Source organism: Nematolebias whitei, chromosome 13 (genome assembly GCF_014905685.2).
Source record: "Nematolebias whitei isolate Nwh7 chromosome 13, NemWhi1, whole genome shotgun sequence".
Classification (NCBI taxonomy): domain Eukaryota; kingdom Metazoa; phylum Chordata; class Actinopteri; order Cyprinodontiformes; family Rivulidae; genus Nematolebias; species Nematolebias whitei.
The window spans coordinates 47,924,982-47,942,024 of record NC_056510.1 but is presented as its reverse complement, the minus strand read 5'-3'; the positions used below and the strand labels follow the sequence as shown (position 1 = coordinate 47,942,024).

At 47.1% G+C, this 17,043-nt stretch overlaps 1 protein-coding gene across 1 annotated transcript in view; it reads right to left on the bottom strand.

The window, feature by feature from the left end:
* The window catches only part of trim45 (tripartite motif containing 45), a 147,259-nt gene that overhangs the window by 29,685 nt on the left and 100,531 nt on the right, over positions 1–17,043 (bottom strand). The window contains exon 6 of the mRNA XM_037686737.1: positions 5,676–5,802. Within this exon, the coding sequence (XP_037542665.1) occupies positions 5,676–5,802 (127 nt within the window). The remainder of the gene's footprint in view (positions 1–5,675; positions 5,803–17,043) is intronic.

Here is a 17,043-nt window from a genome sequence, read left to right as displayed (position 1 = left end):
GACACCAGAACCAGACTCACTTTTGAGAAACGAGGGCTTCTACAATAAATTTTGTAATCTAAGTCTCTCTGTTGTGGTGATTTTGGTCCAGAGTTGAAGGGGTTCGTTACACATTGAGCAGGAGCTGAGAGTTGCAGTATCATGCTTCAAACCCCGCTTCTAAAAGCTGTGCACTGCAAAATGTGCTCATTCTAGCCATTAATCTTGACTTCCTCATTTTGATTACAAAAATCAGCACAAATTGTTTTATTCATTTCTGTTTTGTAGGTCAAAGTGTTTTATATAACACTCCCGAGTTAAAATGTTGCTGATCAGTTTGAATTTGTAGCAGGACCAAGACTTTGGAACGAGTTACCTCTGCTTGTCAGACAGGCCCCCTCCCTCTCGGTTTTCAAGTCCCGTTTAAAAACCCACTACTATTCGGTGGCTTTCAACACCAGATGATCTGTGTTTTGAACCTGTACGCTCCACACTGGTTTGTCATCATATTTATTATCTGCATCGTTTTTATGTCTATATTTCTGATTTACTTCATTTTGTATTTTGCTTTGTGTGTTACCTGTTGTTCTGTCTGTACAGCACTTTGGTTGGCCGTGTCGCTGTTTTAAGTGCTCTATAAATAAAATGGTATAGTATGGTATGGAATTTATTATTATTTATTGATTATATTTAATTTTAGTTTTTAGTATCAAATGGTCTAAAATGTTGACAGTTTAAATAAGGATTTTTTTAAATTTCAGACAAATTTATGCACTTTAAGCCTTTTCTGTTACAGACTAAAAAACAATGTTAATCAATCTAAAAAAGTTAAATGTGGTCCTCTGGACATTCAAAAAACAAAACAAAGCAAAACAACAACAAAAATGTAGAAACATTTCGTCTTTCATCCGAAAGACTTCCTCAGTCTGAGGTGCTGTATTCAGCTCAGTGCTGTATTCAGCTCAGTCTCGTAAATAGCACCTTCTCAGAGTGGATCAACCAGTTTGCTGCTGACAACCAAAACCAGCTGCTCACATGATCAAGGAGGACTATCAGCCTAACAATGGATCATTAGCACACTGATGGCTGCTTACTATTCACAGAGGGCTGAGTGATACTAGCAATAATGGCATTTTAAGAGGGGGACAGTTGAACCCAGAGGCTCCACACCTGTTTAATGATGGACGATTTATTTTCACAAAGATGGCCTCCTTTACTCCTCTCTCAAACCATCGTTCCTCTCTGTCCAGGATGTGAACATCTTCATCCCTGAAAGAGTGACCGCTGGCCTGGAGATGAGTGCAGACCTCAGAGTCCTGGCCTGATGGTGTTGCTCTTCTGTGCTGGGCCATCCTTTTGGCTAGTGGTTGTTTAGTTTCCCCGATGTAAGACTGATCAATTCAATTCAATTCAATTCAAAAATACTTTATTAATCCCAGAGGGAAATTAAGTGTTGTCGTAGCTCATCATCCTGGTTTTATTCAAGAGTTGTTTGATGCTGATTGCTGTGGGAAGGAAGGATCTCCTGCATCGAATATGAAAAATCTGGCCACAGATACCGATCTGTCACCCAAATCCAGCTTGCTGTCATATTCGGCTGGCCTCTCGGTCCTCCTGTGCAGAAGGGCCATCCGAATGCCCGCCAGAACTCCTCCTAGAGCGATGGCCACTCCTCCCAGCAGTCCGCCGAGCTCCTCGTCGCTGCGGACAGCCAACTGTAGGTGCTGAGGGACGATCTTGTCCTTCCGCTGTCATGAGCCATGTTTCCTGCTAGTTCCAGGATCTCAGTGGTCAGGCACTTGAGCGCAGCTGGCAGGTAGATGAGAATGCGTCCACAGAACATCATTTTCAACTCATTTGAGATTTGGGGCTGTAGTTGAGACATTATTTGAGCTTTAATATGTTAATCAGCTGCTGTTGGTTGTAGAAAACTGCCTTGTTGCCATGGTTACGCATCATAACAAATGTCCAAAACTAAAAAAGTTTCAGTAAAAATCCTTCCAGCTGCACAGCATCTGATACCAGAGGAAACAATCATTCAAAAACTGTGATTTACATCCAGAAAAAAAAAGGAATTAAAGTTTCTAAAAGCAAAATCTCAGAATGAAAGTAACAGAGCTGCTCCAACATGCAGCCACCTGGAGCGGCGCAATTTTAGAATTCTAGAATCACAGCCCTCCTGACACTTTTTTAGATTTATCTACCTGGATTATTGAGCATGCATCAGAATGTTAATCAAGTTATTCTTTGTTGTAAGTTGATCCTTCTTTCTCTATTGTTTTCTTTAATGTTAATAAGGATACAATGTTATGCAGAGGTGTACTTATAACAATTTTATCAATCAACCTTTATTTATACAGGTAAATCCCATTGAGCCTCGAGGACTCATTTACAAGAGAGACCTGATTTCAACAAAGAAAGATGACAACAATGGACAACAGCAACAACAATAAACAGTTATAAAAAAGCATACTACAGTTTTTTTTTTTTTTTTTTTAACAAATAGGATGGCTAAAAGGAAAAGGTAACAAAACAAAAAACAGCTAGATTCCAAGACAAATGTAGAAAACTAAAAACAGGAACATGTCAGCATTGGACCCTGCCAGGTGTCCAACAGATTCTTAAAGACACTTAGAGAGGTCAAGATCGAGAGCTTCAAATCTTTTTGTAAGATGTTCCAGGAAACAGGAGCGGAATAGGAGAAGGCCCTTTTGTCTAGTTCAGTCCTCACTGAGGGAACACTGCAGGTAATAATGTCCTGAGAGCGCACTCCGTAGCTGCACTCACGCAGAGACATGTAGGAGGAGATGTATGAAGGCAACAGACCAAGAAGTGATTTAAAGATGAAAATATACCAGTGAGAGAGTCTGCGTGAAGTTAATGATGTCCAGTTAACCAGTGAATACAGTGTGCAGTGGTGGGTACGATAATCACAGCCAGTTATGAATCTTAGTGCACCATGATAGACAGCATCCAACATCTGCAGGGTTCTTGTAGGAGCGTTCATGTAAATAATGTCACCATAATCAATTGAGGGAAGGAAAGTCACAGATACAAGACGTTTCCTAGCATTCAGGGTTAGACAGGATCTGTTTCTGAAAAAGAAACCCAGTTTAACTTTCAGTTTCTTTATCAAGTTTTCCACATGGAGCTTAAAAGAGAGATGCGAGTCGACCAAGATACCCAAATATTTATAGGAATCAACAAACTCAATAGGGACACCATTTGAGGATAAAATCGGAGGAAGAACTGCTGGGACCAACTTCCTATTTGAAAAAAGCATCACTTTGGTTTTGTCGGCATTTAGGACAAGTTTGAGGCGAGACAAATCAGTCTGGATGATGTTGAATGCAGATTTCAAAAGCTGGAAAGCCTTAGCAACAGTTTTAGCTCGACAATAAACAACTGTGTTGTCAGCATAGAAATGTATGGATGCATTAGGGATGTTTTTACCTACATTATGTACGTAGATTGTAAAGAGGGTGGGTCCTAAGACTGAGCCTTGTGGTACACCATTGTTGACTGTTAAATAACTGGAGGAAGTACCATTATGTTGAACACATTGCCTCCTGTCTGAAAGATAGTTAGAGAACCAACCAATGGTGTGATCTGAGAAACCGATTTCTGAGAGTTTATGACACAAGATGTTATGATCCACAGTGTCAAAAGCTTTAGACAGGTCTAAGAAAAGTGCAGCACAATAATCCTTAGCATCCAGTGCTTCAAAAACATCATTAAGAACCTTCAGTGAAGCAGTGGTTGTGCTGTGTTGTTTCCTGAAACCAGATTGATGTGGAGGTAAGATGTTAAATGAGTCCAGGTAATTTTTGATTTGAGAGTTTATCAGTTTTTCTAGAACCTTGGCTAAAATGCAGAGTTTAGAGATTGGTTGATAGTTGTTCAGTGAGGTGGGATCACCTCCCTTCAGCAAAGGAAGAACAAAGGCTGTTTTCCAAGTGTCTGGGATGGAGTTTTGTCTTATGGAGAGATTGAAGATGTGGGTCACAGGGACTGTGATGATATGAGCGGCCAGCCTTAAGAAATAAGGTGGAAGTTCATCTGGACCTGCAGATTTTTTAGGGTCAAGATCTTTTAACAGTTTATTGACCTCACTGACTGAGAATGGAGAAAAAGAGAAGCTGTGATTAACTGAGGATTGACTTGTAGGAGGGATTTGATTTGTAGAAGTTTGGTTATTAGGGGAAGTGGCTGATTTTCCATTAGTAACTGTGTCAAATAAAGAACCAGAAGCAACAAAATGTTTGTTGAGACAGTTCAGGATCTCGTGCTTATTTGACACAGGAACAGAGTTAATGAGAAGTTGTGATGGGAGGTCAGATGATTGGGGGGTGCCTGAGAGAGATTTGATGGTTTTCCAGAATCTGTTAGGGTCATTTAGATTTTTGGAGGTCTGAGATAAGAAATAGTTGCGTTTTGCGGCTTTGATGGCAGTTGTGCATTTATTCCTCATCTGTCGAAAGCTCAACCAATCAGTGTCTGAGCCAGATTTTCTCGCTGTAGCCCAAAGATGATCTCTCCTGTGCAGGAGGTCAGCTAGCTCTGGAGTAAACCAGGGGCTGTCTCGTCCTTTTATTCTGAACTGACGAAAAGGAGCATGTATGTTCAGGAAATAAATGAAATTATTATGGAAATAGTTCCAAGCAGAGTTCACGTCATCAGTTAACAGAATACGATGCCAGTCAAAGTGAGACAGATCCCAGAGGAATGACTGTTCACAAAAACGTTTCAAATCCCTTTTTTGAATTAATCTGGGCTTAGAAGGTGGAAGTTTAATATCTCTCAAAGCAGCTGTCACACAGTGATCACTCAAAAGATCAGCGAATACACCTGTACCAGGGAATTTGTGAGGCATATTAGTTAGAAACAGGTCTAAGATGGAGGAATTTTCAGGATGGTTTATATTTAATCTAGTGGGAGAATTTATCAGTTGGGTTAAATTAAAAGACAAGCAACATTCCTTGAATTTATCACAGAGGGGGGTCGACTTACACCAATCAATGTTGAGATCTCCAGCCAAAAAGATCTCTTTGAATTTTAAATTACCAAGAAATTCCTTCATGGCAGTTAATGCCTCAGGTGAAGCTGTGGGGGGGCGATAGCAGCAGACTACAGTTAAAATAGACAAATTATACTATTTACAGTCGCAGCGGAGAGTTGGGGTGTGTGAAATGTTTACTTCTTCCAAAGGGGGCATAACAGAAAATAATTGAGAAGCACTGGGCTATAGAAATAAATGAAAAATGAATGGAAGTCAATGCAAAGGCCACGTAAAGATAGCAAGACAAACCTGTGTGTGTGTGTGTGCACGCACACACAAGAAGAGGGGGTCCAAAGAAAAATGAGGAATGACTGATATTCTGGAAATTATTCTACCAAACAAATAACAGCAAGTACAAGATATCCTACAAGATACAATAATTTGTTTAAAGGTTTTTATAAAAAAAATTCTAATGCACGCAGCATTTTTTTTTTAAATTTTGCAAATAAAATGAACCAGCAGCATTTCTTTAAGGGCAGAATATGACATTTTGTGTTTGACGACAAAATCAGCTCAGTGGAACAAAAAAGTCCTACTTGAACAATAAAAATAATTCATCAGATGCTCATCAGTCCATCACAGAGCAAGACAAGATTCAGGTTTGGTTTAAAAACAGATGTGAAAATGTCTTATTAACCTGGCATTGTTCCTGGGCAGCCACAGCAAGCCTCTTTGGCTCCTCCGCTGGAGCAGAAGGAGCAGCAGTGAAACGTCCCGGCGTGATGTCTGAACCTCCTCTTTACATCCAGATTAAATGGAGAACCCTGAAGGAACAAAAGGCAAGCAGTGAGCACCATGAAGGGCCAGGAGCTTCAATACAGCAAACTTCTTATCATGTTAACCTGAATCAGATGATTTATAAACAAGTATTTGAAAGAAAGAAAACAAAAACACCCACCATTTTATATTATATATTATATAATTATTAGCCTCGAGCAGCGAAGCGCTGCGAAGGCCTATTGTCTCTGTTCAGGCCCGAGCTGCATTTTTTTCCGCCAAATGAATCGGCGTTTTGGGGGCCTTAACATATCCCAAAAGTCACCAAATTTGGCGGACACATCAGGACTGGTGAAAAATTACGTATTTTAAGGGCGTGGCCAAAATCGAAACAGAAACGGCTCAAGAGCGCCACCTAGAAGTTTTCAAAATACCCTCCGCGTTTGTCGTATAAACATGAAATTCGGTAAACTTGTCCAATTCCCCAAAATGCACAGAAAACCCTCTGGCACCAACATTGTACGATAAATAGGAAGGCGGCCATTTTGGAATGTCGTCCCAATTTTCACACATTTTTGGCGGTTTACAGCCTCCGCATTTGAACGAACTCTTAGGGATTTTGCTCAATCGGTTTCAAACTTGGCCATTTTGGTCAAAAGGCATGGGGGACGCAAAGTTATCTGAACGGTTTGTTTCGGAGTATGCTGAAGGGGCGGGACCAGATCTCAAAGTTTGGCATCTCACAATAAAAAACAAAATGCTAATGTCTCATACATTTTTTTGGTATGGGCTATCAACCCTTCAGTGATTGATCCACATCCGGTCCTCTGCGAGATTGAATGGTCAAATCATGACATCACTTAAGCCATGCCCTCTGAAAACAGGAAGTGTAAAGTTTTACGTTGAACTGTCCTTATCTGATCCGTTACCTGATCAGCATGATAGTGTGTCCAGTGACCGAAAACATGTCGGTGTAACTTGCTTTCCAACACTGACAGTTTGGGGTGGAGCATGTGGGCGTTGCGACGTGACGAATTAAGACGTAACGCCGTCGCCATACGTTTGGCTCTAAATTCCACAGATTTGAACCGAGGTTCAACAAAATCAGTATGATCAACCATTATCCTCCCATTGAACAGGAATCCATGATAATTACCCTATAGCCTCTACAGCGCCCCCTAGAATATTTTAAAACCTCAGCCCCAAGCCATTTTTTTTACATTATTACATTATTCCTATAGTTATAGATCAGTGATACATCATTCGCTCTGCACCAGATTTATTGTGCGTCATCAGTGAGCACTTTTAGACACACTGATGTTGTGGTTTAACATTTGACTCGAGTGCGTCCCTAGATTATTCTAAAAGTTATATCTCAGTGATATATCATCCGATCTGGACCAGATTTTTGGTGCGTCATTAGTGAGCACTTCTAGACACATTGGTATTGTTTTTTGTAAATTTTGACTCCAGTGCACCCCCAAAAGTATTCCAACAGTTATATCTCAGTGAAATATCATCCAATATGTACCAGATTTATTGTACATGATCAGTGAGCACTTATAGACACATTGATATTGTTCTTTAACATTTGACTAAAGCGCACCGCCTAGATTATTCCAACAGTTATATCTCAGTGATGCATCATCTGATCGGAATCAGATTTTTTGTACATAATCATTGAGCACACCCCTCCCTGGGCTGCCACCTTACCGTGGTGGAGGGGTTTGAGTGTCCCAATGATCCTAGGAGCTATGCTGTCAGGGGCTTTATGCCCCTAGTAGGGTCACCCATGGCAGACAGGTCCTAGGTGAGGGACCAGACAAAGTGCAGCCCAAAGACCCCGATGATGAGACAAATAAATGGACCTAATGTTCCCTTGCCCAGACGTGGGTCACCGGGTCCCCACTCTGGAGCCAGGCCTGGAGGTGGGGCACGCGGGCGAGCGCCTGGTGGCCGGGCTTTTATCCATGGAGCTCGGCCGGGCACAGCCCGAAGAGGAGACGTGGGTCCCCCTTCCCATGGGCTCACCACCTGTGGGAGGGGCCAAAGGGGTCGAGTGCAATGTGGGATGGGTGGTGGCCGAGGGCGGGGACCCTGGCGGTCTGATCCTCGGCTACAGAAGCTGGCTATTGGGACGTGGAATGTCACCTCATTGGTGGGGAAGGAGCCTGAGCTGGTGTGTGAGACTGAGAGGTTCCGGCTAGAAATACTCGGACTCACCTCTATGCATGGCTCTGGCTCTGGAACCAGTTTCCTTGAGAGGGGCTGGACACTCTTCCACTCTGGAGTTGCCCCTGGTGAGAGGCGCCGAGCAAGAGTGAGCATACTTAATGCCCCCCAACTTGGTGCCTGTGTGTTGGGGTTCACCCCAGTGAATGAGAGGGTGGCCTCCCTCCGCCTACGTGTGGGGGGACGGGTTCTGACTGTCGTTTGTGCTTATGCACTAAACGGCAGTTCAGATTATCCACCCTTTCTGAAGTCCTTGGAGGGGGTACTGGAAAGTGCACCTCCTGGGGACTCCCTTGTTCTGCTGGGGGACTTCAATGCTCATGTGGGCAATGACAGTGAGACCTGGAGGGGTGTGGTTGGAAGGAACAGCCCCACTGATCGTAACCAGAGTGGTGTTCTGTTGTTGGACTTCTGTGCTAATCATGGATTGTCAATAACGAACACCTTGTTCAAGCATAAGGGTGTCCATATGTGCTCTTGGCACCAGGACACCCTTGTAGGGGTGGCACCATCTAGTGGGCCTTCCCCTATCTGTTCTCCCTTGTGTCTGTATTGATTGTCTGATTATCGTCACCTGTGTCATGTCTTAGTTGTGTGTATATAAAGTCTGTCTGTCAGTTCTGTTGTTGTCGGTTCGTCGTTGGGTATTGCCTGTCCTGTCCTGCCTGTCTGATCCTGTTCTTGAGTCCGCTTTGTAAGTTTTGCTGCCATGTCAGTCTTTTGATTTATTATTTCTATTATTATTAAAAGTATTTTATTTTATACATCTACCTCCTGAGTCCTGCCTACGCAATTGGGTTCTTCTGTCCTGATCTGCCTTGAAAACCCTGACAGTACGAACCGACCAAAACCTGAACCCAGCAAGCAGACTCACTCAGACTCTGCTCACCTGTTTTTGCCCGAGTTTGTCCAGATGGAGGGAGCTGCGATCCGGTGCGGTGCCTTTTGGACTAGACCCGTCCTGGGACTGAGAAGTTGCAGCCAGGCGGTCGAAGTTCTGCCTTTGCCTCTCTAACTGCTGGAGGAGAGACGAAGATCTCAACTCCAAAAGAACCACACAGGACCCTGGTTCAGTTCCTTCTACTCACCAGTCTGCTCTGGGTGGACGTCTGGGGAGGACGCCGAGTCAGAGGACGAACTCTGGTTCGTCCCGGTACACCACCCACATCGCCACCAAAAGGAAAAGAGAAGACGCAACCGGAACCGGTCTGCTGCTCTTCCGCCCACATCACCTACATTTCCAGCTCCTCGGACTCGACCCGGCGAGGCTGAGTTTTTTGGTTCCGCCTCCTCCTGGTCCCAGCCTCCAGCCTGCTCTCCTAAGCCGGAACCAGTGAAACCGGGGAGAACTTTGCAGGGAGGGGAGCAGTCCTCCCCACTTTCATCTGTGGAGTAGACGAAGGGGGGCCAGCCCGGGAGCGTGTTGGGCAATCGCTTCCTGCTCCTATTGAGGATGACCAAATCCCTGAGCTGCCTTCTGTAGAGGACCAGGTGGCTCATCCTCTCATCAAAGGCTCTATAGTGATTCTCAGAATAACTCCAAGAGACAGAGTTAATAGAAGACGCCTGGTGGACCAACTCAGATATATTCCTCTCACAGCCTGACCTGCTCAGCACATTGGTTCATCAGGTGATCTTTCAATTTGCCATGAAACTAAGAGCTGAACTCGACCCCAGTTTTGTTGCGTCACACACTGCAGAGCCTGCAGCCAGCCCAGAGCCTGCAGCCAGCCCAGAACCTGCAGTGGTACCAGAACCAGCTGCAGCCAGCCCAGAACCTGCAGTGGTACCAGAACCAGCTGCAGCCAGCCCAGAACCTGCAGTAAGCCCAGAGCCTGCAGTCAGTCCAGAGCTTGCAGTCAGCCCAGAGCCTGCAGTCAGCCCAGAGCCTGCAGTCAGCCCAGAGCCTGCATCAGCCAGCCCAGAACTTGCTGCGGTACCAGAACCTGTAACTGCCAGCCCAAACCCTGCTGCTGTACCAGAACCTGTACCCCCCCTCAACTTCTCCCTCAGCTGCTGACCCAACAAGGTTTACTCTCCTCAATGTGAGGTCTTTAACAAACAAAACCTTCATCATGAACGACTTTTTCTGCACAAATAATCTGGATTTCATGTTTCTGACGGAGACTTGGCTTCCTCCGGGTGAGTCAAGTGTGTTTTCTGAACTGGTGCCTGCTGATTGTACTTTTCTTAATTGCCCGAGGTCATCTGGAAGAGGTGGAGGAGTGTTAGCTGTTTTTAAGAAAATCTGGAAATGCAGACTGTTACAGACACCATCTTTTCAGACCTTTGAACTGCTGCATTTTGAACTGGGCCGCTCCAACCCCATGTTGATTGTGGTGCTTTATCGACTGCCCAAATCCTCCACAGGCTTCATCAGTGAACTGTCTATCTTTCTCACTGCAATACTGTTAAAATACGACCGTGTGCTGATTCTAGGGGACTTCAAAGTGCACGTCTGTTGCCCTGAAAAGCCTTTGGTTCAGGACTTTCTAAATCTGATCCACTCTTTAAACCTGGTGCAAAATGTTGTCGGCCCCACACACCATCAGGGTCACACTCTTGATATTGTTCTGTCTTGTGGTGTCTCTGTGCTAAATCTGGAAATTGGGGATGCTGTCATGTCTGATCACAAACCAATCTCATTTGTAATACCTCTTGCTCGTGTCTCTAAATCTCCCGCTCCACCCAGGACTTGTCGTGTATTTAACCCTTCAACTGCTGCTCATTTTTCCTCTGCCTTTATTACAGCTGCTGCTACAACACCTGAAACCTCTGCCTGTGTCGGTGCTCAGGAGCTGCTTAGTAACCACAATGTGACCTGCACTAAGATCTTGGATCTGGTGGCTCCACTAAAAGTCAGGAAACCAAGGAGAGCCCAGTACCCATGAATAAATGAGACCACCAGGGCAGCGAGACGCCTGTGCAGGAAAGCTGAGCGCAGGTGGAAAAAGGACCATCTCCAGGTTTCTTTCATTTTGCTCAAAACTTGTTTAAAAAATTACCAGAACACTGTCAAATCTGAAAAAAACAAATATTTCTCCCAACTCATCAACTCAAATAGACACAACCCCCGCGCCCTATTCACAACATTAAATTCCATTCTAAATGTCCCTTCGTATTCATGTATGGAGGCCTCTGTTGACACCTGCAATGACTTCACTAAATTCTTTGTTAACAAAGTGGAGTTGATCAGGGCCTCCATCCCCCGCTCCTTAGTCGACGCATCAGCTTTTGTTTCGTGTTCTGCTACTTTCAGGCAATTCAAACCAATCACACTCCCATTGTTAAACAAAGTTGTTGGTCACATGAAGCCATCAGGATCACCATTGGACCCCATCCCAGCAGCATTGTTCAAACAGGTTCTACCAGCGATTGGGCCTGCTCTTCTAACAATACTAAACAGTAGTATTGCTACAAGCGTGGTCCCAGAGGCGTTCAAACATGCAGTAGTCACACTGTTAATTAAGAAACCTGGTCTTGACCCTTCAGCCTGCACAAATTACAGGCCAATCTCAAAACTCCCCTTTCTGTCCAAAATCCTGGAAAAAGTAGTTTTTACTCAGTTAAATCAGTTTTTAACTGAGAACAAAATCTTTGAGGTCTTTCAGTCTGGTTTCAAGCAGCTCCACAGCACCGAAACAGCTTTGGTTAGGGTTTGTAATGACATTTTAACAGCAAATGATTCTGGTCATTTTGTGGCTCTTGTACTCCTCAATCTTACTGCCGCTTTCGATACTGTTGACCACAGTATCCTCATCTCTCGGCTTGAACACTGGGTTGGGAATACAGGTGCTGCATTAGACTGGTTCCGCTCATATCTCTCTGACAGGAGTTTTTGTGTGAAGTTGGGTAAAAATCTATCGACTTCAATACCTCTTTCTTGCGGTGTCCCGCAGGGCTCGATTCTCGGACCCCTTCTATTTTCACTCTATCTGCTTCCGCTGGGGTCGATCCTAAGAAAACATGGTATTCCATTCCATTGCTACGCCGATGACTGTCAGATCTACCTGCCACTGAAACCAGCCAGTGCTTGTTCCGTCCACCCTCTCCTCAAATGTCTGGACGACATTAAGACATGGATGGCTTCAAATTTTCTAAGTTTTAACGACCAGAAGACTGAAGTCATTGTCTTCAGCCCTAGCTCAGCTACCGCCTCTTATCCTGTGAACCTGGACTCCCTTCAGCCTTATCTGAAGCACTCTGTTAAAAACCTTGGAGTGCTTTTTGACTCGGATTTTAAGTTCGACAAACAGATCAGTTCGGTTCTGCAGAGAAGCTTCTTCCAACTGCGGCAGGTAGCTAAGCTCAAGCCAGTGCTGTCTAGACCCGACCTTGAGACACTAGTCCATGCATTCATCACAACCCGCCTGGACTATTGTAATTCACTGTATGCTGGGGTCAGCCAGGCCTCTATCTCACGGCTACAGCTCGTCCAGAATGCTGCAGCTCGGCTCTTAACCGGTACACCGAGGTATGAGCACATCACACCAGTTCTGTCCTCCATACACTGGCTTCCTGTGAGAACTAGGATTGATTTCAAAATTCTCCTCCTGACCTATAAGTGCCTAAATGGCCTCGCACCCATCTACCTCTCTGAGCTACTGGAACCATATGTTCCCTCTCGGGCTCTGAGATCATCCGATCAGCTGCTTTTGGTTGTTCCAAAAACACGACTGAAGCTCCGAGGAGATCGGGCGTTTTCAGTCATGGGTCCCAAACTGTGGAACAACCTACCCCCCAACATTAGGCATGCCACCTCCCTTCCTGTGTTCAAATCCCTACTAAAAACATATCTGTTCTCTCTGGCGTTTCATACTGTGTGAGTTGATTTAGTATATCTTGTTCCATGTCTTCATTTTAATGCTGTTGTTTTAATTTTTTAAGGTATATTCTTACTGCTTTTTATTTCTCAGTGTTACCCTTAGTGTTAAGCACTTTGATAACAGTCTATCTGTTTTAAATTGTGCTCTATAAATAAATATGACTCGACTTGACTTGACTGTAACAGCCAGCCCAAACCAAGATCCAGCCCCAGACAATCCAGTCGCAGAAGAGTTCCTCACAACTGCAGCCCCTGTAGTCGCTCCCATGCCTACTACAGTCCCTGTAGTTTTTCCATCTCCTGCAGCCTCTGTATCATCCATGCTATGTGAGGACACAACCTGTCCTGAGCCCATAGACCCAGACACATCTTCTGCTGATCCTGTTGCTGCACGCAGCCCCCGTGGTGGATCCCTTACTGCTCCTGTCTGCTTAGCTGTGGGAGTCCAGGTGGACTCCACTCCTGCCTGCTCAGCCGTGGGGGTCCATACGGACTCCGCTCCTGCCTGCTCAGCCGTGGGGGTCCATACGGACTCCGCTCCTGCCTGCTCAGCCGTGGGAGTCCAGACGGACTCCGCTCCTGCCTGCTCAGTCGTAGGGGTCCAGGCGGACTTTGCTCCAGTCTGCTCAGCCGTGGGAGTCAAAACGGACTCCGCTCTTGCTCCAGATCCTGCGTCCGCCGATGGGTCTTCACCTCACCCTGTTGGTCCTGCTAAAGAGGATCCTGGCCAGCCTGCGACCTCAGCTCACGCCTCCTGTCTCGAGGGGGTCCTGGAGGTCGCCCCTCACGTCTCCTGTCTCGAGGGGGTCCTGGAGGACGCCCCTCACGTTTCCTGTCTCGAGGGGGTCCTGGAGGACACCCCTCATGTCGCCTGTCTCAAGGGGGTCCTGGAGGACGCCCCTCACATCACCTGTCTCGAGGGGGTCCTGGAGGATGCCCCTCACGGCGCCTGTCTCGAGGGGGTCCTGGAGGACTCCCCTCACGTCGCCTGTCTCGAGGGGGTCCTGGAGGACGCCCCTCACGTCGCCCGTCTCGAGGGGTCCTGGAGGACGCCCCTAACGCTGCCCACCAGAACGGTGGTCCTGTTCTGGACGGCCTCCCGGCCGCCCACCTGATCTGCTCTGGCCCATCGGACAGCCTCCTGGCTGCCCACCTGACCTGCTTTGGCCCGTCGGACAGCCTCCCGGCCACCCACCTGACCTGCTCTGAGCCAGTGGCTGGTCTCCCGGCCATCTGGACATTTTTGTGTTTCCCTACTTGGTTTAGTCCCCAGGCCTTGTCCTGTCGGTTTTGTTTTGGTCCTTGTGTGTCTTTGTTCGGGCCCGTTCCTCCCTCCGCCCACCCTAGTTTTCTGGGAGGGGGTTTCTTGGGGATGCCAGGGGGCGACCTTGAGGGGGGGTACTATAGGGATGGCACCATCTAGTGGGCCTTCCTCTGTCTGTTCTCCCTTGTGTCTGTACTGATTGTCTGATTATCATCACCTGTGTCATGTCCTGGTTGTGTGTATATAAAGTCTATCTGTCAGTTCTGTCGTTGTCGGTTCGTCGTTGGGTATTGCCTGTCCTGTCCTGCCTGTCTGATCCTGTTCTTGAGACCGCTTTGTAAGTTTTGCTGCCATGTCAGTCTTTTGATTTATTATACTTATTATTATTAAAAGTATTTTATTTTATATATCTGCCTCCTGAGTCCTGCCTGCGCAATTGGGTTCTTCTGTCCTGATCTGCCTTGAAAACCCTGAAAACCCTGGGCCGCCGTTCAATGATCGACTTTGTCATCGTCTCATCTGATCTGCGGCCACGTCTTGGACACTCGTGTGAAGAGAGGGGCGGAGCTGTCCACTGATCACTACCTGGTGGTGAGTTGGCTCTGATGGTGGGGGAGGATGCCGGCCAGACCTGGCAGACCCAAACGTATTGTGAGGGTTTGCTGGGAAAGTTTGGCAGAGTCTCCTGTGAGAAGGAGTTTTAACTCCCACCTCCGGGAGAACTTTGAACATGTTCTGAGGGAGGTGGGGAACATTAAGTCTGAGTGGACCATGTTTTGTGCCTCTATTGTCGAGGCGGCTTACCAGAGCTGCGGCCGCAAGGTTGTCGGTGCCTGTCGTGGTGGCAACCCTCGAACCCGACGGTGGACACCATCGGTGAGGGATGCTGTCAGGCTGAAGAAGGAGTCCTATCGGGCCTTTTTGGCCTGTGGGAACCCGGAAGCAGCTGATGGGTACCGGCAGTCCAAGCGACATGCGGCTCGGGTGGTCGCTGAGGCAAAAACTCGGGCATGGGAGGAGTTCGGAGAGGCCATGGAGAACGACTTCCGCATGGCTTCGATGCGATTCTGGTCCACCATCCGGCGTCTCAGGGGGGGAAAGCGGTACGCCACCAACACTGTTTATAGTGGGAGTGGTGTGCTGCTGACCGCAACTCGGGATGTTGTGGGTCGGTGGGCGACTTTGAAGACCTCCTCAATCCCACCGGCACGTCTTCCACTGAGGAAGCGGAGCCTGGGGACTCTGGGTCGGGTCCTCCAATCTCTGATGCTGAGGTCAGCGAGGTGGTTAAAAAGCTCCTCGGTGGCAGGGCCCCAGGGGTGGATGAGATTCGCCCTATTCAAAAAGGGGGACCATAGAGTGTGTTCCAACTACAGGGGAGTCACGCTCTTAAGCCTCCCTGGTAAGGTCTATTCGGGGGTTCTGGAGAGGAGGGTCCATCGGATAGTCAAACCTCGGATTCAGGAGGAGCAGTGCGGTTTTCGTCCTGGCCATGGAACACTGGACCAGCTCTACACTCTCAGCAGGGTCCTGGAGAGTGCGTGGGAGCTTGCCCAACCGGTCTACATGTGTTTTGTGGACTTGGAGAAGGCGTTCGACCGCGTCCCTCGGGGGACCCTGTGGGGGGTACTCTGGGAGTATGGGGTACCGGGCCCTTTGATATGGGCTGTTAGGTCCCTGTATGACCGGTGTCAGAGCCTGGTCCACATCACCGGCAGTAAGTCGGGCTTGTTCCCGCTGAGAGTTGGACTCCGCCAAGGTTGCCCTTTGTCACAGATTCTGTTCATAACTTTTATGGACAGAATTTCTAGGCGCAACCAAGGTGTTGAGGGGATTCGTTTTGGTGGCCTTAGGATTGCGTCTCTGCTTTTTGCAGATGATGTGGTCTTATTGGCTTCATCAGATCATGATCTACAGCTTTCGCTGGAGCGGTTCGCAGCCGAATGCGACGCGGCCGAGAAGAAGGTCAGTTCCTCCAAATCTGAGGCCATGGTCTTGAGCCGGAAAAGGGTAGAGTGCCCTCTCCGGGTCAGGGAGGAGGTCCTACCCCAAGTGGAGGAGTTCAAGTATCTTGGGGTCTTGTTCACGAATGAGGGAAAAATGGAGCGTGAGATCGACAGGCGGATAGGTGCAGCGTCTGCAGTGAAGCGGGCGCTGTACAGGTCTGTCGTGGTGAAGAGAGAGCTGAGTCAAAAGGCAAAGCTCTCAATTTACCGATCGATCTACATTCCCACCCTCATCTATGGTCACGAGCTTTGGGTTGTGACCGAAAGAATGAGATCTCGGATACAAGCGGCCGAAATGAGTTTTCTCCGCAGGGTGTCTGGGCTCTCCCTTAGAGACAGGGTGAGAAGCTCGATCATCCGGGAGGGACTCAGAGTAGAACCGCTGCTTCTTCACGTCGAGAGGAGCCAGTTGAGGTGGCTTGGGCATCTGTTTAGGATGCCTTCTGGACGCCTCCCTGGCGAGGTGTTCCGGACACGTCCCACCGGAAGGAGGCCCAGAGGAAGACCCAGGACATGCTGGAGGGACTATGTTTCTCGGCTGGCCTGGGAACGCCTCGGGATTCCCCCGGAAGAGCTGGCCCAAGTGGCTGGGGAGAGGGAAGTCTGGGCCTCCCTACTTAGGCTGCTACCCCTGCGACCCGACCCCGGATAAGCGGAAGAAAATGGATGGATGGATGGAATCATTGAGCACGTCTAGACACATTGATAATGTGGTTTAACATATGACTCAAGTGTGCCCCCTTGATTAGATTATTTAATTTTTATATCTCAGTGAATTATCATCCAATATGTACCAGGTTTGCATGATCAGTGAGCACTTATAGACACATTGATGTTGTGTTTTAACATTTGACTCAAATGCGCACCCTACATTATCACAATAGTTATATCTCAGTTATATATCATCAAAACTGTACCAGATTTATTGTGTGTGATCTGTTAAACAACAATACCAGTGTGT